General features: G+C 42.1%; 2 protein-coding genes across 5 annotated transcripts in view; one reads left to right on the forward strand and one right to left on the reverse strand.

The window, feature by feature from the left end:
- Positions 1-1810: 1810 nt before the first annotated feature.
- On the forward strand, positions 1811-18996 carry MEP1A (meprin A subunit alpha; the record flags this gene model as incomplete). The annotated part of the gene is given in 14 exon segments (XM_082756704.1): positions 1811-1879; positions 1965-1989; positions 2084-2137; positions 3198-3238; positions 3349-3427; positions 3761-3878; positions 5480-5657; positions 9349-9565; positions 10263-10412; positions 13284-13499; positions 14405-14867; positions 16289-16458; positions 17020-17227; positions 17591-18996. Coding segments are annotated over 14 exon segments (2136 nt in total). The 3' UTR covers positions 17739-18996.
- Positions 18997-22881: 3885 nt separating this feature from the next.
- Positions 22882-26113, reverse strand: part of ADGRF5 (adhesion G protein-coupled receptor F5) — a 38369-nt gene continuing 35137 nt past the window's right edge. For all 4 annotated transcript variants that reach the window (XM_082756702.1, XM_082756701.1, XM_082756700.1 and 1 more), the window contains 2 exons: positions 24955-25039; positions 22882-23815 (listed from right to left, as the gene is read on the reverse strand). In XM_082756702.1, coding sequence (XP_082612828.1) covers positions 23739-23815; positions 24955-25039 — 162 coding nt within the window. In that variant the 3' untranslated portion in view covers positions 22882-23738. The remainder of the gene's footprint in view (positions 23816-24954; positions 25040-26113) is intronic.

Genomic DNA, 26113 nt, shown 5'->3' on the forward strand with positions numbered 1-26113 from the left:
GACTCAAAAGGCTCAAGGACTGAGAAAAGGACAGCAAAGTCATTCAGCAATTATCGTCACAGGCAAAACAGACCCAGCATAGGGAGATTAAAGAAATTTATTGCCTATTGGTAACAAGATAGAAAAGTGAGAAACAAACTAAAAACACCTTCCCCCCTATCCACCCTCTTCTCCATTCTCCCCCTCGAGTGGTGCAGGGGAATGGGGAATGGGGGCTTCAGTCAGTCCCTGATGCTTCTCCACCATTACTTCGGGGTCCCTCCCTGCCCCTGCTCCACGTGGGGTCCCTCCCACGGGATGCCGGCCTTACCAAATTGAGCCTGTGGGGGCTGCCCACAAGCAGCAGCTCTTCAAGAACTGCTCCCACATGGCTCCATCCCACAGGGTCCATCCCCCAGGAGCAAACTGCTCCAGCATGGGTCCCCCACGGGTGGGCGGCAGCTTCCCCCAGGAGCTCCTCTCCACGGGCTGCAGCTCCAGCCCAGGGCCTGCTCCTGCGGGGGCTCTCCATGGGCCACAGCCTCCTCCAGGCCACATCCACCTGCTCCACCGGGGGCTCCTCCACGGGCTGCAGCATGGAGATCTGCTCCATGTGGGACCCCTGGGCTGCAGGGGGACAGCCTGCTCCACCAGGGGCCTCTTCACAGGCCACAGGGGAACTGCTGAATGCCTGGAGCACCTCCCACCCTCCTGCTGCACAGACCTGGGGGCTGCAGAGCTGCTTCTCACTTTTCTCTCCCAGCTACTGTTTTTTTTTTTTTTTTTTTTGGTTTGTTTGTTTCACCTTTGTTTAATCTGCTCTCCCAGAGGTGCAAACAACATTGGTCCCTGGCTCAGCTCAAGCCAGCAGTGGGTCCCTTTGGAGCCAGCTGAACCTGGCCTGTATCTAACATGGATTCTGGATTCTTCTCACAGAGGCCACCCCTGCATTCCCCCGCTACCAAAAGATTGCCATGTAAACCCAATACATTGGGGAAATACTAATGCAGAGCCTATGTGAAATCTGCAACTTTCTGGAGCCTTTCTCAGTTAGCCTGTAAGTCCTCCCTGACCCATGTCCCCTCTGGAAGACAGCAAAGTGTGAGGCAGAAGTTTTCCCTCTCTGAAACACACTAGAAAAGAAAGGAGCATCAAGCTGGAAGACCAGGAATCTACTGATGTATGTGAAGGTATTGCATGTGAAATCTTGACCTTGTACATGCACTTTCTAGGTCAGAAAACAACACTCTGATATTTTGTTTTTAGTCTCAAACGTGATTTGAAGCTCCGGAGGGCAGGGTTAGCATGTTTTACACTGTGCCATCTGTCCTGGGACTAGTTCAGCCATGGGAAAGTGCTCTTAGGACATACATAATCATATCTCTTCTATCTCTAATCTTTACAATGCCATGTTAATTATTAATTTATTCTAATATCGCTAGAGAGCAATAAACTCAATAATTCTCCTTAAGCACGTGGCTTTGATTCCAGTGCTGCTGAGATTGTAATGCTGACAGATAACAAACACAGTGGAAGGAGTCAGGGACTTGGGCCAGATCGAGATCTTCTCACACAAAGTCTGTGTGAGCCTTTCACCACCTGCCCTTAACACAGGAAGTTAGCACATTCCTCTCTAGCAGTCCTCCAAAGTGGACTTGGGTAAATGATAACAACAACGCCATCACCTGCCATTAGGAGGGAAGTTTTGCTTTTATAACGTTACAAAGGTGGGAAGTTCCACGCTGGTTGGCTGATTTCTGTGGGAAGCTCAGCAGCATGCCCTATATAATGCAAGAGATGAGGGGGACCAGCTTCCATTTCCACTGCAAAAATGGGTTCCAGCAGCTTCCTGCTCTGCCTAGCGCTTCTGTTATGTTATGCATATGGTACTCCAGTCTCTGTAAGTAGAAACCTGATTTCTACAGGCTCCCGTCAGTCCAGAGACATCCCATAGCTTATACTGGCTGTATTTTGTTTTCTTTCAGGTCGAGCATCTCTCTGGTGGAGCTAGTAAGTGCTCTGTGGGCTGTTTTGAGTTTTGTAGCATTTTCTTTTGCCTGCTGTGTACCACCACATCTGAACATGTGTTTTGTCTGTCTTGCAGCTGCAGATGCTGATGCTGGTGATATAACCAAAGATATTCCAGACATAAACTTGGGTAAGTTCATGTCTAAATTCTCATCCAGTCCTGAATCTAGCAGTACCTTCTCCCTGGTGACCAATGATAGGTTGCATGGGAATGGCACCAAGCTGCTCCAGGGAGGATCAGACTAGGTATTAGGAAAAATTTCTTTATTGTGAGGGTGGTCGAAGACTGGAACAGGCTTCCTAGAGAGGTGGTTGATGCCGCATGGCTGCCAGTGTTCAAAAGGCATTTGCAAAATGCCCTTAATAACAGACTTTAAATTTTGCTTACCTGTGAAGTGGTCAGGCAGTTGGACTTGATGACCTTTGAAAGTCTCTTCCAACTGAACTACTCTACTCTATTCTGTTCTGTTCTGTTCTGTTCTGTTCTATATTGTGAGCAAAATGCTGAAGTTTCAGGTCTCTTGTGGGTGAAATTGTGGTCTAGACAGACTGCAACTTTATATAAGCAAAGAATGCAGGCACATTTTACTTCTGAAGTTTGGCCTGGTGTTAAGAAAGTAACACATCTTATGAACTGAAAGGCTCCAGAGTCTCCCCCCATCTATATATGTTTTTTGTAAAGTATCTTTTGCAAAGTACCTTTTATAAAGTATCTTTTTGTAAAGTATCTTTTCCCTAAGATAACTTAGTCTTAGGGAAAAGTCTCTGGGAAAAAGACACAACCCATTGTACAGTCTTCCTCTACTTTTTTTAATGTCCTGTAGTGCAAATTTCCATATATCCTTCTAGATGGTGCACTGAAAAATGTTTTTCCTGATGCATTCCTCAATATTACTATGTTATTTAGAGAACTGTCTCATTGTGTGACTGTTGCCACTGCCTGGCAGCAAGCAAGAGGTTATAAAACTAGACACAGATAATCAATGTCACCAGATTTCTGCCATCAAAAATATAGATATTGCTGAGTAGTAAATATTGAGTTGAAGCTAAGGCTAGACCGTCTTTATTTTCTATAAGTGCCTGTGGATGTAACTTTGTGTGAGTAAGCTCACTATGGCTTTTGAGTTAAAATATTTCTTTGATGTATTTTATAGTCCATTTACATTACCTTTCACTAAATTTCTTTTCAGCTGCTGGACTGGATCTCTTTCAGGGTGATATCATGCTCCCTGTAAGTAATTAAAAACTTTATAGCTAGCATTTGTCCTAATTGTATTTTTGGTACAAATCAGCCCATCTCTGCACAGCAGCTGTATCACCAGCTGTTAATTCCCTTTTCAGAAACAGCAGCGAAATGCCATAAGAAATGAGAGCTACAGATGGAACTTCCCCATTCCCTATATTCTGGGCAATGACCTAGGTAATGCAAATATTTTATTCAAATTTTAACTCCAATCCTTGTTTGCACTGGAGTCACCATGATAAAAATTTTCCTTTTTTTATTTTTTTATTTTTTTTTCCCAATCTGGTTCTTTCACAGTAAAATTCACAAATAACCAGATTGTTCCTTTACACCAATTTAATTTTTTCCCTACACCTATCATAACAAAACATATTTTAATCAAATACAATTACTTTTGTTTTAAATCGTTTTTTCTTTTGGTCCCATGCACAAATCTGTGTGTATTACCTCTCTGGGGTGAATGATATGCTGTGTCTTAGAGGTGCTTTGTTGTTGACATCTGTTTTCCAGATCTGAATGCCAAAGGAGTTATTCTCCAGGCATTTGAGATGTTCCGTCTTAAGTCTTGCATTGACTTCAAGCCATATGAAGGAGAGAGAACCTACGTATTCTTTATAAAAGGAAGTGGGTAAGGTTATATCAATTTCTGTGTAGCTCTGCTGTGTAGAATCAAATGAAAATTCATTTAATCTGACTTCAGTAGTCTGAAAGCTTAGTCTAAGTTTGTTGTCAGTAGAGAAAAAGAGGCCATCACAAAAGTAACCCACCTTAGATCCAGCTTGGAAGCATCTGCCTCCCTCTGCTGACTGCAGAGGACAGAGGACAACCTGTAGACGACAGGTTGACCATGAGCCAGCAGTGTGCCCTGGTGGCCAAGGGGGCCAATGGGATCCTGGTGTGCATTAAAAGGAGTGTGGCCAGCAGGTCAAGAGAGGTGATCCTCCCCCTCTACTCTGCCCTGGTCAGGCATCACCTGCAGTACTGTGTCCAGTTCTGGGCTCCCTGGTACAAAAAAGACAGGGATCTCCTGGAAAGAGTCCAGCAGAGGGCCACAAAGATGATACAGGGCCTGGAGCATCTCCCCTGTGAGGAAAGGCTGAGAGACCTGGGGCTGTTCCGCCTGGAGAACAGAAGACTGAGAGGGGATCTCATCAATGTGTATAAGTACCTGAGGTGTGGAAGACAGAGGGATTTGGCCAACCTCTTTTCAGTGATTTGTGGGGACAGGACAAGGGGCAATGGCCACAAAAGTGAGCACAGGAAGTTCGGCACCAACATGCGAAAGAACTTCTTCACGGTGAGGGTGACGGAGCACTGGGACAGGCTGCCCAGGGAGGTTGTGGAGTCTCCTTCTCTGGAGATATTCAAGGCCCATCTGGACACCTCCCTGGGCAACCTGCTCTAGGGAACCTGGTTTGGCAGGGGGGTTGGACCCGATGATCTCTCGAGGTCCATTCCAACCCCTACAGTTCTGTGATTGTGTGATTCTGCGACATTCAGATGAGGAACTTGAAATGGGCATTTAATGTTTGGATGGCTACTCTTTGATAAGGGGAATCCTATTATTGCTGGGTTTTCTTCAACTGCTCTCACTTTCCAACCTAGGGTTGTTTTATATCCATAGTGGATGAAGTGACCCCAAAGCACACCATCTTAACTTACCAAGAATGTGAATAACCAGAATTTAGATTTTGAAATCTGTGTAAGAAAGGTAAAAAACAAACAAACAACAAAAAACTGTGGGAAGACAATTTATTGTACTATTGCTATTATTTCCTATATCTAAACATACTTTTAAAGAGACCTAGAAAAGGACAAAAATCTCATTATATCAGCTGTGAATGTTTCATGTTCTCCCAACCTCCATAAAGCATGTAGACACTTTTATTTCTGCCCTCTGCTCTGCCCTGAGATTCAGATATGTGTCCTAAAATAATGTAAGGCATGATTTTTGGCAAGTTGGTGCTGAAGAGCCTAGTACCAGAAACCCCTTGGCAGCAGCTATTGAAGACACCACAGGCTCAAGCTCTGTTTTCAGTACCCACTGAGTATGGTTTTTGAAGCTTAGTTTGCCTTCAGGGTAGAGTACCTATAGATATTTAGGTACTTGGTCAGTACTTAAAGAAATATTTATAGTACTATAATACAGTTTGCATTTAAAGTGAGCAGACAGAACTTAAATGCAAAGAAGAGAACGCTATCTGACAGTAAGATCTCTCTCTTTCTCAGGTGTTGGTCCATGGTGGGGGACCTGCAGACTGGACAGAACCTCTCCATTGGGGCAGGGTGTGACTACAAAGCAATTGTAGAACATGAGATCCTGCACGCTTTGGGATTTTACCATGAGCAGTCAAGGATGGACCGAGATGACTACGTGACAATCTGGTGGGATGAAATTCTTGCAGGTTGGTTTTGAACGTCAAGTCAGATTTTCTAAAGTGCAGACTTATCAGTATCTTTCTTCCCACAACAGATTTGAAAACTTGCTTAAAGATACGACTTAGGGACACTAGGTCACCCCGGAGGACCCTGTAAATCAGTCTGTAAATAGATTTTGATACAAATTCACTGGGGAAAGAGCAGAGACTGTCTAAGGCTGTAGGAGAGAGAATCTGCTTGGAAGTCTGAAGACCATTACCCCTTGGCTCCACAACTGGTCTGCTCCCTGATTTTGAGCACATCACTTCCCCTCTCTAAGGATCTATTTTCTCTTGCCACATAATTACAAATTGTAAGCTTACTGGGAGGGTGTTTTGGGACCCCCAACATGTTCTGAGTTTCGAGGTAGCTCTTTAATGAAGGGTTCTCCAAAATCTAAAAAGTTTTTATACTCGGAGCTTGAGATTTTCCAGGGACTGGAAAGATCTACTTTGTACATAAAGAAGCCTCAAAGTGATCAGATCAGATAGGACACATAAAATAGGGTTCTACCTTGCTCTCCACTGCCCAATGTCTCTGGCAGATACTTGCTTTCAGGTTTAACTCCATCAGATTCAGTGGCTTTCTGAGTCTCCACAGTCCCCCTTGGCAGTCTCTGCTTCTGTCTTCTGTGAGGGCTGGTTCTGTACTACTTTATGATCAAATATTTTTCTGAAAAAGGGTGAATGGGAGTCTATATCAAGTTCCAAAAGGCATGCTAGCAAAGACATTAAGTATAAACTCTGGTTCCCAACAGTGATGCTTTGAGATGCCAGTGCAGCAAAGTTGCCCTGCCATCACTCATGCTCTATGTGGAAGCCAGATTACTTGAGTTTCCAGAGTAATGCACTCAATATTTTTGCATATAAGTTAAAAATACATGCAAAAGGTTTCTCAGAAAGTAACAGGATTCAGGGAACATTGTGTTATCTTTTGGATAGATAAAAACTGCTGGTACAAGCAGTTTCTGCTGACCTCCAAGTGCATTATATGATATTTTGAATTGCTCCCAGCTGAATGGCCATGTGCATTCCTACTTGTCTCTGCCCTCTACATGCTGTCTCTTGTGGTGGCTGAGCAGGAATGTGTCTGTTGATCTTGCAGACCATGATTTTTATTGCTATCTGCAGCCCTGAAAACAAATCACCTTACTACTAATTAGGTCTCAGCTCAAGTCAAGGTGATGAAGTTGATGATGATAGTATCTAGATTCTGACTTTTATGGAGTGCATCCTCAGCAAGTTTGCTGACAACACAAAGCTCGGAGGTTGATACCCCAGAGAGCTGTGCTGCCATTCAGAGCGACCTTGACAGGCTGGAGAGACGAGCCAAGAGGAACCTCATGAAGTTCAACAAGGGCAAGTGCTGGGTCCTGCACCTAGGGAGGAATAACCCCAAGCAACAGCACAGGCTGGGGGCTGACCTGCTGGAGAGCAGCTCTGCAGAATGGGACCTGAGGGTCCTGGTGGACAGCAGGCTGACCATGAGCCAGCAGTGTGCCCTTGTGGCCAAGAAGGCCAACAGGATCCAGGGGTGCATGCAGAGGAGTGTTGCCAGCAGCTCGAGGGAGGTGATCCTGCCCCTCTACTCAGTCCTGGTGGGGCCTCACCTGGCATACTGTGTCCAGTTCTGGGCTCCCCAGTACAAGAGGGATATGGAGCTGCTGGAGTAAATCCAGAGGAGGGCTACGAAGATGAATTGAGAGATTGTTTGTGGTGTATTAAGTGGCCACAAATGTGGAACAACAGAAAAACAATACAGATTATGTTTTTTTATTATTACTCTGAATGAAGCTCTGGAGCTGGGCTGATACCATTACAGTCAATTCCTATATACTGTGTACATTTCTATCCATACTCTAAGCTTTCATTTTCCAGTTAGGCAAATTTCTTAAGTAGAAAACTTCTACTGAAGCCGTTTGAAAGAACTAAATGATTAGAGACAGAATAGGAAGGTTTATTTGCTGACCTTGTGTTGGATTTAGCCATGTTATATGTCAGAAACATAAACACTATGCTAGCCTGCAACTAGGACCATCCACCTTGAACAGAGACTGCCCTTAAAAGTCAAACAGGCATTTTTTGCCAAAATATACAGTTTTGGGCCATACTCCATCTAACCCTTTTTAGATGGTTGCATCAGTATGAGTTTGTATAAGTATGAATTCCTCTGTGTTGTTGGGGTCAGCACGGACAGGATTTACCACATGTTACAGAGAAAGGCACAAAATTCTAGACCGTAAAAAAAAATATCTATCAAGGCTGGATTTGTGCAGTGCCCTTCAGTCTGGGGTTTTGGTTTAGTTCACCTCAATTTGCAGTAATATCTGCTCCTCTAAAAGGAAATAAGGCTGATATGATTGTGCCATGTATATATGTGTGTCCATCTATTCCTGCATTAGTGATCTGTAAACCCAAATTTAATGGCATGGTAACAATTTTGGCCATAATGCATTTTCACAGACTTCAATGCAGATAGCTGCTGGCTAGAGAAGAGATCCCCTGTTCAGGCTGCTATTGATAGAAAAGATAATAAACCTATAAGATTTCAGAGAAAACACACAGGAGAGACTAAGAAATGAGACTGCCTCCTCACTGTATGGTTTGTATCTTCTAAAAACAAATAGAAGTTACCCTTTGCCTGGTAATGATCTGAAAAACGTTACACATGCCTGTGTACTGCCAAGGTTTTGTCTCCAGCTATAAAAAGCAATAGCATGTAATTATCAAGATTCTTACTATTTTTGATTAAAGGTGCAATTCAGATACCTGCAAGAAAATAAACTCAAGCCCTTATAAAATCTCAAGCCTTGGACTGAAGACCTTTGTGCCGAGAATGCAGCTGCAAGGAAGGGCAGCTGTTACACAGAGAAGCTGTAATTATCCACTGAGTGCAGTCATGTGCTGTTTCTTCTCAGAGGGAGAATGCCAGATATATTGAAAACATTATTTGTGATTGGAAAGGCTAGGAATCTTTATTTATTTACTTCCATGCCAAAGTATGTGAAATGGCTCCCTCTTCCTGTCCCATTAGACACCTTCATAATGAATTTTTTTTTCTAAGAACAAATGATTTCACCAAGAGACTTTGAGACACGTGTTTCCAAGAGACATCTCCATACCAATACCAGAGCAATATAATCAATCTAGGGTAAAACAAACTATTTTTTTTTTCACAGATTCCTAACGTGCCCTTTGCTACAAAGGAGACCAGAGCCTGGGGGCAATCCAGGACTGCCACACCTGGCTCCTTAGGAAGTAAAAAGCTCCAGGACTCCTCCTTGTTCTTATGTGATCTAATATTCTGGGAAACTTTTGCATCAATATTCACAGGCTCTGGAATGAAGTACATTAATCCTTAAGTTTAGTCCTTCAGGATGCTTACCATTAGACCATCTAATCTGATCTCCTTTACATTGTTCTTTACAGCTCATTGATATTTGACTTTGAAGATACTGAAGTCATATGAGGATGCAAAACTGCAATCTAAAGACAATGCTTTGTTGTCAAAATTACTTCATAAACCAATCTTGCTACATTTGAGTATTTTATCCTAAAGTAATTGCTATCAGGTAGATCAATTCTGCCTCATAAAACTGCATTCAAGGGGCCATGCTAAAACCATTTCCTTTCCAATTGATCTGTGAGATGAAAAACTTTTCTGTTCTTTTACCAGACAGAGAACACAACTTTCTGAAGTATGATGACAGCTTCATCACTGACCTGAACACACCCTATGACTACGAATCAGTGATGCACTATGCACCGTACTCCTTTAACAAAAATGACAGTATCCCCACAATCACAACGAAGATACCAGCATTCAATGACATAATTGGACAACGTTTAGATCTCAGTGCCATCGACCTGGAAAGACTTAATCGCATGTATAACTGCAGTAAGTCATAATTTAACCATGACAAATTATTTGTTTATACTTCTCAGCTGCTCTTGAAGCAGTATTGAAGGGGGACTGTGGTGCAGAGACCCAAACTGTTTACTCCCTCCTCGTCCCTCTCTTTGGCTCTGCTAACTGCTTGCATTTATAAAAGTTACTTAACAGTTACTCAACAAAAGTCAGGTTATGCACATTTTCTTCCATGATGCTCCTAGGGGCTTAGACATGTGGTTGTTTGCTGGTATGTGAGCAATTTCATTACGCCTCTGCTATGAGGTGAAGGCAATGTACTTTGTCCTCTTTTACTGATGTTCAGTCTTAATTAGATCATTTTGCACCTGGTATTGGCTGATTCTAGAGTCTGACGCTCCATCAGCTGGTTGCTGATCTGGTTGAAGATGTTATCACCAGGTGTGATTGTTAGCAACAAGTTATTGTCCCTGTGGATCTGCCATTAGAAGCATCCACGTGCAGGCAAACTCTGCTGAACCTGCCTAAGGTGGCTGGCTGGACTTTGCTTCAAGTGGATGCTCATCAAGCAGATTGTGATTGCTGGGGTTTGGGCCGTCAATACATGATGTCTATACTAGTATAAATAAACCAAAACAAACACTAAAATTAGAGCAGAAATACTCCAGTTTTCTTTTAAATGATACAATACATGGAGATAACCATGTGTGCATTTTTTTTTTTTCAGCTTCAACTCACACGTTTTTGGATCAGTGTTCTTTTGAGCTTGAAAATATCTGTGGCATGATTCAGAGCACCAGAGATGACCTAGACTGGGTCCATCAGCAGAGCAGTGCTGCAGGACAGGAAGACCACACAGTTTCTGGGCGCTGCAGTGGTAAAGTAACAAACACTTTCCTATGGAGAAGGAGTTAGCAATTGTCTCTTGTGCATATCTGTGCTGGGCTATGTGCTTTAAATACAGCACCTTTAACAACTTCTCTGAACCTGGCGTTGTGCTCAACTGTTCAGAAAACCCAGCACTGGCTACTCGGAAAACACATTATTAAATGATCATATTTAGAAGACTACACAGAAAACACCTGTTTGTAATGTTTCACATTAAGCAAAGCACTGTTTTTCTTTGCACTTGTCTTGGCACTGTGGGTCTGAGCTTATGGTTGCACCACTGCTTTCATTAAGCTTTTAAAGCATAGTGGAATGTTCTCCACTCCAGCAATATAAAAGGGGACAAAGAACAATATTAACTGGAGGACTATTGATATAACCTGGAAAGGGATTTACTGCAGCTTCCAAAGTCTGAGTAAGAATTATGTTGCTCCACGATAAGAATGGAATAGCACTCATAAGCTACTCATAAACATGTTTGGAAAGTGAATGATAAGTTAAGCTTGAGGAGTGCTGGCTTTGGAGAAGGAAGAAAGTTACAGTGCTTTTTTTATGATAGGAGTCTGGGGATAATTTTGTTTTTAACATGCTATTTTTGCCATTTTTCACAGGAAGAAAATCCCAAGCAGGGTAGAGTGAGCCCCAGCGAGGGTTACAGTTTGCTAGTTTACAAATGAGAATAAAGATTAAGTCCCAACAGACAGTTCTGAAAAGCAAGAGCCTGATTTGTTGTTATTTAGATGTGGAAACCTACAACAGACTTTAAAAAAAAAAAAAGTGACTTTGGTATATTTTGCCTAAGTTCAGGGTGAAGGAATCCTGGCCTAAAGCGCATTCAGTTGTGCTTTGTTGCTTTTCAAAAAAGGCAAAGCTTGACTTGCTGTAAACAGGAGGAGGCTGTCCCGTGATGTGACCCTGCCACTGAAGAGATCATTAAGCACTTGTAAAGCTGGTGGTTGTCAGTCAGGTCTGAGAATGCAATATAACTCAAGAAAACCATCTGACAGTGTCTATAAGTACATGCTTCTAACCCTCATCTGTCTTTTTTCAGTCTTTTGCTCTTTTTATTTTTTTTCCCCATTGTATAATTGTAAATGAAAAAGAAGAATTCAGCTGAGTTTTTTGATATTGTTGGGTAAAATCCAATCTGTCCAAAGTATGCACTTAGCTTGCACTTATGCTTTAACATCTTGTGACTTTGTGTAAAATGAGCACTGATGTTTCCTGAAGAGTTAAAGGAAAGGGTTGGGTGCCTATGAGGATCTCCAGAGTGCCAAAATGAATTGCTTGAGTAGGGAGTGCCTCTCTTTTCAGAGGCCTTCAAAGGCTCTTTGACTCCATCAGGAATGTAGACACTTTTGGAGAATTGCTTCTGCAGCCATCTCAGGTGGGACCTAATTTTGGTTTCCTAACAGAGATGGATTGTATTTTGCCCAAACAGTGTGACTTCTTGCATTCACTTATTACTGGTTAAAATGAAGGAGGGAAAGTACAACCTAAAATGTAGACAGGAACTGGCAGTCTGGCTGTGTGTTTGATCCATGTATCCTGTTGCTGAAGTCTACTGAGGCCATATCCTAACTGCCATAGATGCTTTCTGTTGCTTTTATTTCACTTTCTTATCAAGAAGGAGGTAGAGTCGGGATCATCTGGCTTTGATACCACAATAAGCTCAACAACAAAGTCAGGCACCTGAATAAGGCTCACAGACTTGTTTCCCACCTGGAGCAGCAGCAACTGTACTTCAATTTAACATAAATTTAACTTAATGGCAAATTGTTTTATGTGTGCATAAAGCAATTCAGTATCTTTGGCAAAGTGTCTATGGGTATGATTTCAAAACATTGTTACCATGTCCTAATGGTAAAGGAAAATGTTGCCTTGACATGGTTAGAGCAAATGCAATAGACAGAACAGCTCTAGTAGCTTCACTGATGATGCAGGTGGCTGTACTGCATTTATGCAGCCACAGGTTTAACTGATGATAAGCCAACTGTTAGCTAAAACCACAAGAATCCAAGGAACCTGCCCCCAGCAGAGGAGGCTTTCCCATAGCAGCTGAAAGAATTTCACTGTTTAATCTAATCACAGACTGTAATGGGTAACTGAAGAGCAATGCAATACAGATAAGATGTGACAAGTTCATGTGATACCAAGACATTTGTGGAGATGCTTAATTCCTGGTACACATAAAAAAAAATAGATTCTTCAAAAAAAAAAAAAAAGTAGATTCTTCAAATCTAAAGATAACTTTAGAGAAACTTAGTAGGAAATTAAACTAGAGGGACAGAAGTTCTTTTTTGCCCAACTTGCTCAATCCGAGAAGCTGAGTTTTCAAAGGTCTTTGGACAAGTTACTTATAGACCTTATCTCTGTTCAAGGTCAAGAAAGTGCTAATTCAGTGCCAAAACCTTTTTTATTATCTTTATCACTGATAAGAAATTATTTTACTCTTTATAAGGTAATAAAGTATACGATCTCCAAGATCTCATCTTTGGATTATCTTCAGTATAAATCAAGTAATAATAAATCTGCTAGTTACTTGCTGTCAGTATTGAATCTTCTGTCTCATCTCTGACACTCCTGAGGCATCCAACTTCCAGCTAGACCAACTAATGCAAAACTGGCAGTAGTTTTGCTGGCAATGAGTTCCATATATATGCTAAACTATTAGCCCTACTAGTCCTAAACTACTTTGTACCCCAGTCTACATGGTTATTATGCACTGTTTCCTCTACTATTTATGTTAGCTACTACACTTATGCCTACTGAAAGAGTGGAGTTGAAATGATAAATATATACCATGCAGCTAGCAGGAAAGATGGAAAGAGATGTTGACACTGTACACTTTTTTTCACAGATGCTGGCTACTTCATGTACTTCGACACCAGCTCTGGAAATGCAGAGGAGGCAGCAGTCCTGGAGTCTCGAATCCTTTATCCCAAGAGAACTCAGCAGTGCCTCCAGTTCTTCTATAAGATCACAGGAAGCCCTTCTGACAAGCTGATCATCTGGCTTAAGGAAGATGATGGGACTGGAGATGTTCGAAAGATGAGGAAAATTCAAACCTTTCAGGGTAATTCTAGAAATGAGAGGAATATATAGAACTTTTGGGAAGAAAAAGTTGGCTTAGAAATCAAAGCATTTTTCTTAAGCTACCAGGAGAGTATGTTGCAGTCCACCTAAGGATTTTGGTATTATGCAATATTTATTATTCACATTTAGCAGTGAAACCATGGGTTGTGATTATGTAATTTAAGTGTTCCACAGCAGAAGTCACGATGTTCCTAATCTAACAATGTTATGTTATGCTCAGTGAAGGGAGGGACCCCAAACTGCTGGAGATCATTGGCTAGATCTTCATTGGCTATAGTATGATCTGACAGTGAGCTGCTCATCTTTAAAGATTAGGAATACCTGTGCTCTTCTTTAGACATTAGAAACCCCAGCTGATTTTTTTATACGCCTGCAAATAGAAAAGTATGTGTAACTCTGGAAGTGTGAACTGAGTTCCCACTTTGGATGATTTTGCTAAATAGCACAAATTCAGCCACTGCATCACTAAACATTTTTGCTGTCAAAACCCAAGACCTGTGATCAACGGCCTTTATCAAGCTACTGCATTTTGCAGGGAAGGACAAGTCCATGAAAAAGTGGCCACAACAGTTCATTCTAACACGTTGGGTCACTGATCCCCATCCACTTCCTATGTCTTGGTATTTAGCATGCTGCTCTTTATACTAAAGACTTGCATTCACTAATGTGTGAAGAGTTCCTAATACAATGTGTCCAAAGCAATTTGATGATAATGCAATGTAAGCATAAAATAATCATAATACCCACTTAGGACTTCCAGTCTTCATGACTCTGTGAGAGGTCCAGTTGTCTAAAAATACAGCTGGAATAGCTACCTAGGAATAAGCTGCTTCAGAATATCACTAATCTTGCTGATGTCAATGTTTTGCCTTCCTTTCACAAAAGCGGATAATGACCATAACTGGAAAATCGCCCATGTAACCCTCAGTGCTCAGAAGAAGTTCCGATACCTCTTTCAAGGACTAAAGGGAAACCCCAACGATTCATCTGGTGGGATCATTATTGACGATGTCACACTGACGGAGACCCCCTGTCCCACAGCTGTGTGGGTCATTCGGAATTTCAGTCAAATCCTCGAAAACGCATCAAGAGACGTAATTCAAAGCCCCCGGTTTTACAGTCCTGAGGGTTATGCTTATGGCATAAGTTTGTATCCCCAATCCAGCACCAGTGGCTACACTCGCATTGCCTTTCATTTGTGCAGTGGAGAGAATGATGCTGTTCTAGAGTGGCCAGCTCTGAATCGCCAAGCCATGCTCACAGTGCTGGACCAGGACCCTGACATCTTGAAAAGGATGTCTTCAAGCAGAAGTTTCACCACAAATAAAGACCAGGTTATATCAGGTAAGTGTTATTTGCCTGGAGGAATGGTGGAAATGAAAGCCAAAGAATCTGAGTCACAGGACAATGCAGGAGCCAGAGCTGGGCAACTTTGACTTCATTTTCCAGTTTGGGGTATTTTCTTGTTTATGACTCATAGTTCCTATCTCAAAAGATCATCTGATGTAAAAAAAAAAACAAACAATACATAGAAGGTTGTTACCACAATTAATCACTGGGATATCTGAGTTTGACTATATCATAGTATCATAGAATCATAGTATCATAGAATCATAAAGCTGTTTGAGCTGGAAGGGACTTAAAGTCTCAACCTCTGCCATGTGCAGGGACACCTCCACCAGCCCAGGCTGCCCAAATCCCATACAGCCTGGCCTTGAGCACTGCCAGGGATGGGACATCTACAGCTTCTCTGGGCAGCCAGAGCTTTGCCACCCTCATAATAAAGAATTCTTCCTAGTATTTAATCAAAATCCACCCTTTTTTATTTTAAAACCATCACCCCTTATAACAGACTTGTAGAGAGTTCTCCTGTGCCAAGGAGTTGGCAATTCCCATTCTGCCTGTGACTTGTCACCACAGGACAACATAATGCCAGTAGAGTGTTTTATTCCATTGCATCCAACAATAATTTAAGCTACAACTATATTTTTGGGGCTTGATATAACTTGAACATACACAGTCTGAATATATAAGGTCCACACTGTAGCTGTAAGATAAAACAACATACCTGACAACACCTATGAGATCAGTCTGCAGCATCTGACACCAATTTTGCTTGGCTTGATGCAGACTGTCTCTTTCAGACACAGGCTACCTTTTAGCTCCAGATTTATATAGCATGTTGTATCACAGTTCCACGTCCAGCCCTAGAACTCCTCATGGATGTGGTCATTCAAAGAAATAAGTATGGGACAATATTGAATTTGCTACAGTGTGAAATACCAGATATAAGTCTCCTTCCCTCCTCAGATTTTTCAGTGGAAATTTGGTACATGTTTTTTCAGCAGGACATTTTAAACCTTGGGTATGAATATGTTTAACAGAACCACAGCCATGAACAAAATCTGCCAGACTCTCAACCATAGGTACTTAAAAGATGATAAGGGGGTGTCCTCATGCAGGTGGGAGCTCTTAGCTGATGAAAGCAAGGAGGTAATTTGTGTTTGGTCAGTCCTCAATTAAAGGGGAGCTGTGAATTTAAATTCCCTCACATAGATTTAGAGACCTCACGCAGACCATTTCTAAGCATCTGCTGGCATCATTTGTCAGTCCCCCGTGATTTGTTTGCATATCTGAGCCCTGAACTTGATTTTGCAGCATAAATCCTGTTTAATGTTGTAACACAGAAAAAAAAAAAAAAGTTGTCATAGCTCTAGGCTGCAGAACTTCGCAGTTCTTATTTGCCACTCATATTCTCTTTGCAGATAGTAACGGAACCATAATATGGGAGAAACCATCTACAACTGGAAAATTTGATAGCTCATGCAATTGCTATAGAACTGTAAGCTGGGGGTGGAACAGCTTCATCTCCCACAGCCAGCTGAGACGTAGAAGCTTTCTGAAAAATGATGACCTGATTATTTTTGCAGAATTTAATGGTAACAACCATTTTCTTGATTCTCCTTGCAAATGCAAATTGTTGATCCTTTCTATCCCTTTTCACTCATTCACATTACTATTGCCACCTGTCCCTGAGCCATCTTCTTTTCTAATGGGGATCAACTATGAAAAGCATTTTTGTGTTTTAGTTTCAAGTGGGTAATGTTGGCTGAAGTGTTTAAGCTCAGAGGAATCTAAATGGCATGGATTTATTGAAGATTTACTTCTTAGCACCCTAACCAGTAGCTATGTTAATTCTAAGCTTTGAACCATCCTAAAAGGCTGTTCCTGTTTTGTTTATTTTCAAACAGAACAGCCACACTTGGCACAATTTTCCAAAGCACAGACTGTTACTGATTTAGCTAACTAGTTGCTATAATTTTAGTATTATTTTCTACCTTGTGCTTTAAATATACAGAACTTGCCATGGTAGGGCAGCAGCTCAGTAAAGAACAAATGGACAAGCAGTACTCTCCAGTCTAGCCTCTCGGGTGAAGAATGTTATGTATAGTAATAGTCATGGTTATCTGATATCTTTCACCTCTTTCCATTTTTTAAAGATCTAACTCACCTCAATAATACTGAAGTCCCTGTTCAATCAGAACAATTTGCTGTCATGGAAGGCTTCCCTTTTGAAAGGCAGAAGAGAGCTCTCCAGGATATGGAACCTGTTCAAGACTGGCTGCCTTATCAGCAAGACCCGTGTGTTCCAAACCCTTGCCAGAATGATGGAGTCTGTGTGAATGTGAAAGGGAGACCAAGCTGCAGGTATCACAGACCTCCTCCCTGGTTGCCCTGACTTACCTCTGAACCAAATGGTGCAGCTACTAAGTATTCAGAGCTACAGATCTCAAAGGTCTGTGTCGCTATGTTTTCAAAGAACAGTGGGAACAAAATATTTGATTGCAGAGACTAGTTTCTGTTAGCGACCAGAAAGGACACCCAAAGGAATCTGCTTCTGTGGTGATTTTAGAGGATGTCCATAGCCTCCAAACAAGGTGGGGATATTTTGATGTGAACCCATCTAATGGGAACTGCCAATCCAGAAGAGTGAGTGTGGGGATCTCAAGGTGGGCCTACGGAGGAGGACAAAACTTCTAATTTACATAAATCTGTGCTTTATTTTCCCAGGTGCCCATCAGGACAAACCTTCTTCTTTACAGGTGAGAGGTGTCAGTCAATGCAGGTCCATGGGAGCATCCTGGGAATGACAATTGGTGGAATTGCTGGAACCATTGTCTTAACTATCGTCCTCATTTCCATGATGGCTAGAAGATAAAGATCTGCAGAGGGATAAAGCTAAGCCTGGTGTTTTTCCATAGTTCATCAAACATCAGTTTTCAGTGAAAAATGATGAATACAACTTGTAGAAGACCAGCCAGCGTAGAGATGTTGAAATGCTCTGTCAGCATTTTGCCAGCTGTTTACTTCATGAGACTTGGCAATTAAAGAAGATCATGTTGAACAGTTGTCTAATAAAAGTTCATACACTGAATCTAGAAATGTTCCTTTAAGAGCTACCCAAGATATCTAAAGGGTAAAAATTCATAGGTAAATCAGTACATCAACACTCATTTGCCATGAAGCTATGGTGATTTACAAAAGCTGAGTAGCTATTGTATAAAATTCACAGTAAATTACTATTATGCATTTTTGGCTAGTTCTCTACCAGGGAAATAATTTCATATTAAAGCTAGTTGTCTTTCTAGAAAATCTTGCAACATAAGTTTTTCAATTGTTCAAGTGTAAGTCTATTCTCTGGTCATAATCTTAAAGTTATTTTAAACATCTATAAAATTCTCATGCAGGCACTGGATGAAACTGGAGCACAGCAGGAGTTATCATAGGACAGGATCTATTGTGGTTGCCACTAAATTCACAGCCCTCTAGAAATAATTGCCTCACAAGTCAAGGAGAAGGGTTGGGGTGTATGAAAATGAAGACTAGGTCTGTGACACTGGAGATTTCTGGATAATGTGTTAACACCTTACTGCAGATGGCAGGAAGCCAGTGATCCAATATGCCCCAAGATCTCTGCTTTGTAGGACTCTGCACTTGAAACTTTATTACTCAGGTTTTCTCAAAAAGCAGAACAAAAGATGTTCAGAGTACAAAAGGTAAGTAATCACAGAGGATGAATCTATCCTTTCATTTGTCAGATACCTGTCATAAGGGATGGCAGCTAACAGAAAAATACACTCTCATGGCAGTAGGTTGTAGTCAGGGAGCTGGTTGCTGCTTGTATTTACACTTGGCTTTTTCTTGATGCTCACACCAGTCCTGTGTGGCATAACAAACCATCTAAATCATTGTGTATTAAATTAAGGCATTATTATTATATATAAGGTGTAAGATTATCAATCTGGGGATTTCGGAGTTATTAAAACATTTTTAATGTAAGCTTGCAGTTCATATGTTTGGTTGCTGCTGCTTCTCAGTGGATTCAGGAAAGCAGCACAGGAATGGATAAAAGCACCACAGTCAAAAGCAAAGTGCAGCTTTCTGGAACTCCTGCAGTTCAAGTGCAAATGCTGGACTTAGTCTGTAGGATACAAACTTTACAAAAAGCAAGCCGCTAAGTGCATTTTTTTTTTTTCTGGTAGTTCCTCTCCCCAGTGTGCCTGCATTGCAATTAACTCATGTACCTTCTGTCCCTGTTGTCAGCATTGTTGCTTGCCACCCCTCGTCAACCAGGAAGAGGAGAGAAAGGCATAGCTCAGGCCTCCTGAGCAGGGAAGCAAGCAGGTGTAGCTTTGCAGATTCCCAGCCCCAAGCTTATGTCCCCCCAGGAAGGGATGTCATGGCTATTATATTCAAGAAGAGGAGCTTGTCCTATCTTTTGTGGTGGTTTTTATTTTTAATTCTGTGTGTGTGTGTGTGTGTGTTTTTTTTTTTTTAAATCAGCAATGGCATCACTTGTGGATCTGAACCTGCCTCATTCACTTAGCCAGGGCAGGACAAGCTGCATGGGGTAAGAGGGTGAGGTGAAATGTGTGGCGATGGCTGGGGGCACCCGGTTTTTCTGAACTTGGGGACCAAAAAGTGACACGGAGACAAAAATATGTGAGGTGTGTCAAGGGGAGCGCAGGCAGACACAGGCCATGCCACTTCTCGACTGCTTTTCTGTCACACCATGCAGGGCCTAGGGACACCATGACAGGCCACTGCCTCCCTCCTGCCTCAGGGGTTGGTGGTTGGTGGTGTGAGGAGAGGCAGCACCATGGTGGCACAGGCCGTGGGCTCTGTGGGTCTGCCACAAACTGTTGTGCTCTGATTTGCACTGTACCTTGTCCCTCAGAGGGAAAAAAAAAATAAAATAAAAAATCCAGGAAGAGGCTGTGGAGGGATTAGCAGCACTTATCCCGAAGAAAAAGCTGAATAAAATTTGAAGAGGGTGTAATTTAGAAGCAATGATTCTAAAGTTTGTGTAGAGTATGTCATATTCCATACCATGGTTTTCTAACAGGAAAGTACTCAAGGAATCACATGGTCTAGGGGTGAATCTGCCTGTCAACACCATGGCTTTTCAACAGCATTGAATCCTGTTAGGTGTTGAGGACCAAAACCTCAAGGAGGCTCTTATTGCAAGTTTACAAGCAGTGGAGCTTGCTGGAGGTGCCACTGAGGTGGGATGGGCAGAGCAGGACCATTAGTTGTTCTGCTCTTCAGCTCTGCCCACCCACAGCACACCCAGTTTCCTACCAGCTGCTGGCCAGCACGGTGGGCAAGCACAGATGTTTCCTGAACATGTTTCCTGGGGCAGTGTAAGAAGCAAATGCTCTGGTCAGACCACTGAGCCATGACAGCACCAGAGTTCATGGTCCAATAAAAATAAATAAATAAATAAATAAGGTTTCATAACTGCACACCTAAAAACTAAACCCCAGTTTTGAACTACTTTGATTTTCATGAAGTGCTGTAGTGTTTATAGTCATACTGGACTCTGTTTTTTTTTTTTTTTTTTTTTTTTTTTTTTTTTTTTTTTTTTTTTTTCATATTAAGGGTATGGCACTGGGCACTATCTGGGGACCACCCAGCTGGAAAAGCAGCTCTGCAGAAAAAGACCTAGGAGCCCTGGTAGGCACCAAGATGACCTGAAACCTGCAACGTGCCCTTGCTGCTAAGAAGGCTAATGGTATCCTGGGTTGCATTAGGCAAGGTGTTGTCAGCAGGTCAGAAGAAGTGATCCTTCCCTCCACTCAGCACTAGTGAGGCTGCAGCTGGAGTGCTGTGTCCCATTCTGGGCTCCCGAGTACAAGAGAGACCTGGGCATACTGGAGGGAGTCCAGGGGAGGGCCACTGAGGTGTTCAAGGGATAAGAGCACACCTCCTACGAGGAGAGGCTGAGAGAACTGAAGAAGAGGAGGTTCAAGAAGGGATCTTATCACTGTATATAAATCTTTGAAAGGAGGTGAAGGAAGGTGAGTATCTGGAGGGCAGTGAAGGTGTAGCAGTGCTATTTTCAGTGGTGCCCAGTGCAAGATGCAATGGGCACAAACTGGAACACAACAGGTTCTGTCTAAGCATCAGGAAGCAATACTGTGCCAGGCAGGTGATGGAGAACTCGCATGGGCTGCCCAGACAGGTTGTGGAGTTTCTTCCTTGGAGATCTTCAAAAGCCACCTGGACATGGTGCTGGACAACCTGCTCTGGGTGTCCCAGTTTGAGCACGGTGGTGGACCCGATGACCTCTATCAGTCCTTCCAGCCATAACCATTATGTGCTTCTGTGAGGGATCATAAAGTCTTTAAGGAATTAAGGGTGAAGTCTGAGCTTGAGGCATAAGTAATAATTGTTCGACAAGTGTCACAGTCCAAAACTCTGAGCAGGGAGTATGGGAGAAGGCAGGTCTATTCCTCAGAAACCTGTGTGTCACAATTCCATCCTTTACGATTTTTCCTGAGATAGAATAAATCAGAAGAAGGTGCCAAGGTAGTGCCTTGTCCTGATCCATTGCTAAAGAAGGTAGGGGAGAGACCCCATGTTTTCCAGAGATGAGATAACCCTGGTAGGTTTTTGTTACAATGCACTTTATCTTAGTGCCTTGTGGTTAAGCAAGAGGAGGTAAGAGTGATGGCAATTGTCAGGAAACAAGTGCCATGGCAGCCCTCACTTCAGAAGGTGGTGTGTATGGAGAAGGTTGAATTTTGATCAGGACAAAGGGGACTCAGGATGAAAGATGGGGCTGGCTGACCAAAAATAGCCAGCTGACCAAAATACCAGATTCCTGAGGTGAGCAAGCTGTTGGTGAACCACCTTGTCCTTGCCAGAGACCTGGTTCTTGCTACTGAGAGAGGGTAGGAAGGGGACAGTGTGGTTGCTGCCATGAGTTTGCCTTTCTTTTCCTTTTTATTTTCCTCCATTCAGAACTCCTGTCCTTTATTTCCTTCCCATTTTCCATGATACATGCATAGAAACAAGTGAAACCTTGGCCCCTTGTCTTTAAAACTGGCACAGATAATTTAGTCATTTCTCTTTCACAAACTGTTGTGCTTTTTGTAATGCTGGCAAGGATCTTACCTTTGAAAGATGGCCCATCAGTGCCAGACAGCTCAGCATCACATCCTGATTTTTCATTCACATACAGTCTAGACCCAGGCTTGCCCAATTTGGGATGTGTGATGAAATCTCAGGGGTGAAACATCAGCGGAAATAAGGTGTGGTGGGACTGTACTGTCTACAGAGACTTGTGCATTGCCATTTATGATGATACAATTGACTCACTGAGAGAGGATGACTTCTGCAGCAGATCAGAACTGTACAAGCTCCTTCCAGAGTGACTTAGACTGAATGGCTGTCCAAAGGCAAATTTTGCTTGGAATTCTGTGCAAAGGTCTGACTTTCAAGTTTCCATTGGCTATATATTTCAAGGAGATTCTGGATTTTCAAATATTTCTTAGTCTCTAACTGCATTCTAGTTTTAGTATTAATAACTACATCTTCAAATGGAAAACTGCTTTTGGTATAAATAATACACTTGATTGATGCTTGTTTGTTGTCTTCATTCCTCACCACCTGCCCATACCAACCCATCACACATCTGTAACAGTAAGCAAAAAGTTTCGCATCCTGGTCAATACCAATGGCCTGGGAATGAGTTCACCACCAGTAAACATAGGAGCCAAAGGGGCATATGGGGCTGTACCACCTGACTGTTGTACTTGATATTGGCCTCAAAATTATATCTTCATGACTGTCATATTTTACAGTAAGTTTTGTAACATTTATGTGTGCTACAAATAATTTGCAGGCTATTTCACAGTCCTCTGCTTGAAATAAGACTCCTGCCTTTAAAGGCATACAGGCTTGGAAATAACTGATTCCACAAATGTAGTGTTAAAGCAATAATTTATATAAAACCTTTCATTCTACCTGGCACATGCTGGTTTATATTCGTTGCAGAATTGACTCTCTGAGCCCTCTGAGTTTGATTCTCCTCTGGAAGGAGACCCAAAAATACAGACTTTATAAAAGAGACTCCTTGCATACAAAACACTTAATAATTGCATCACCCTCTGTGGCAGAGGGCAGCAACCCCCTCTTTCTTGCCACATTACATCTAGGGAAGGTCAATTATAATTACAGATATAAAGCTTTCTTTCCTTTAAAAAGTGCCACATAGAGCTTTGAGTACATCCCATCTGAAAGAAAATCACACAGGAATCATCACAGTCTTCATTTTTTTTTTTTTTTTTTTTTTTTTTTTTTTTTTTTTATGAGCCAGAAGTGGGAATATGAAATAGGCCTTCTCAATTGTAAGTCTGGCTCCAGGAAGTCTTCAATAGAAATCAGAGAGCATTATACCCGATAGCTTTCCAGACTCTAATAGGAGGGTAGGTGAGAAGCTATGGGGTACTTGTTTATATTCACAGGGTTTTGGAATCATTCAGAGATTTGGTAGGAGAAATACAAAAAACGCTGGACAACAGCTGTGAGTAGCACTGCAATTCATGGCTCAGTACTGCACAGTGCTAAGCACCCTCTTTAAGGCCAAGGATTCTTCAATGTCTTTACCAGCACTTGAGGGCCTTCTCATCCTTCCAAGCTTCAAACGTCTTGTCATTTCTTCTGTTATTGGCAGTCCCTCTAAAATTCCACCTCACAAAGCTTCCCTGCCTTACATGTTAACCAGAAAGGATTATTCCAGAAGAATGCACCAAGGCACAGTATAGTCAATGGGAAGCAGTCCACTGCTTGACGACTCACAGACACGTTTTGTGTGTGTCTTGGAAAAGGCAGAGTTCCTTTCACAGTTAAATATTTTAGCATTTGCAGTGCCTCAGTTAAGCAAAGAATATGACTTGGAAGTGTTTTCAGAAGAGCTGGATGGCTCTGAAGAAGATACTGTGTATTTTCCTGCAAAACAAAGTGCAGCGATTAGACAGAAGGACAGACGGTATGAGATACATCGGCATTGCATAGTAAGGACAGTTAGACCTTTCCTGATGACCTGATACTGGCTTCTGTTTCTGGATGACAGCAATGCTGGTGACCACAGAAGTCAGCGTGCTTGGTGACACGTCCACGATATGTCAGCCTGAATTGAGCATTGTGCCACACAGCAGTAAAATTGCTACTGCTCACACACGTGGAGGGACTTAGTAGTCCTCCTTGAGCATCGGGGTACATCTAGGACATATGTTCCCGAAATGAATCCCAGCTCCCTCCCTCCTGTGTCCAAAAGGCTTTAAAGTAAGACCCAGGTGCCCCAGGTGCAGAGAGCCCTGAAGGAGAGCATGGAAGAGAGGTCATGGCACAGTGCTAATAATACTGAAGCTGTAGGTGGTGGCAGCATGGAAGGCAGCTGTAGACACATGCCGTTTTTGTGGTGGGAGACTTCTGTATCTGGTTAGTGTGAGGATGTAAATTTACTGCACTGTAGCAGAGCTGGAGATTAACTTCTTGTTCCTGTACCTGACTATTACCAGACCCTTAAAAAACAGCTGCTTGCTTACAATAACTTCCTTTAAAACCCACTTTGACCAAATGCCACCATCTCCTCTGAGCAATGACTGGATACAAAGGTCACCCATTCAGGAACAAAATTATGTGTATTTTCAGCAATGCTTCTTGCAAAATAAAATCATAACTGAAATGGTAACATCCACAGAATGACTTCCAGGGAATCTTTGAAGAGATAAAATTCCAAGCTCCAGGGTGGTGAGGATTGTGTGAATACTTAACTGAGGAGCACTGCATCATGACATCATTAAGCTCAAAATACAGCCCAGTTAGTGGCTTTTAGACTTGGTGAAACATCTAATTCATATTTTCGTGTTAGACAGTTACACTGCTAACATTACGCTACAATCATGAACAATTATGCTAGTGATGCCAATGACTTGTGTAATTACAGTTCCTTTGCACTAGAAGATGAAATACCGTCTATGGATGGATGGACGGACTGATAGATATTGGGACAGACAGACCCTGGGAATGGGAACTCAGACAAAACCTTGCTAGTAGTTCAGTAGGAGAGAGCTATTGTCACATACCTGTTTTGCCACATAAGTTGTTGAAGGTTCTTGAAAGTGGGTAGCCCATAGAGAACATTGGTGACACCAAGATCAGGGAGGTTGACTGTGAGAAAGAAATTGATTTTTTTGTTAAAAGCCTAGAACACTCTTTGTAGCTGTAACGAGGGAAGAAAAAGGCCACAATTAAAAGCTGTTCAGTAGTACAGGCAGGGGGCAGGTTAGATGTCTGTTTGGCATTGAGTTCACCCATTTGCATGTTTATGATGGCAGTGAAGGAGATTTATAGGAACTTTAAAAAAATAAACAACACAAAAAGTAACAGGCTGTCTTTAACAATTGGCCAGGGAACATGGCTTAATCTCCAGAGTCTGTCCATGTCAAACAGTACAGCGTACCAGTCCCTTACCCTAGGGAGCATATACCTTAAGGTACCCAGTAAAGCTAAAATTTATATACATGTACTTGGGGATGGCCATTGAAAGCTGCTGAGATAATCAAAGGCAAATTTAATTCTGCACACTAGAGGGCGTTGGAATACAACTCTGTACAATCCAGTTGGGAAGGAAGGAAGGGAGATTTTGCTGCTGAAAGCAGTTTCTTTTTCAGATCTTGCATAGCTGGAGAATTTAATGGGGTTCCTGCAAGAGGTATGTTAAAACAAAACAAAACAAAATAAAAACAAAACAAAACAAACAAAACAAACAAACAAAACAGAAAACACATTTTTCTCCGTTTATGGTGGGGGAAATTAGGCAATTTTGTGCATCGTCACCTACATAATAAAATGGTAGAGAAAGAAGGTAAATTAATCACATCTAAAACATTTGATCAAAGGCTTTGATCGTGCTTTATTTATTCATTTTCAGCAGAACTGCCAAGGGAATAGGTCAGCTCCCACTGCCTGGGGCAGCTTCTACAGTGTCAGCTTGAGTTTGAAGTGTCTGCCCTGAGAGATTTTGTTTCAAATGAATTCATGAACTGAGGTTTAACAACTTAAGGCTTAACAACTTGTTCTTTCTACTTTATTCTGTTGGATATGTCCATTAGGGAATGAAGAAATTGCCATCCCTAATGGTAGTTGTACAAGTTATTCCTTCTTTCCTACCAGCTTCCTGGGAAAAAGGAATTGTTTTCCCACAATTGGAATAGCACTACATCCAGCAGATGTCGTTTTCAA

Source organism: Aythya marila (genome assembly GCF_965140915.1).
Source record: "Aythya marila genome assembly, chromosome: 3".
Lineage (NCBI taxonomy): Eukaryota > Metazoa > Chordata > Aves > Anseriformes > Anatidae > Aythya > Aythya marila.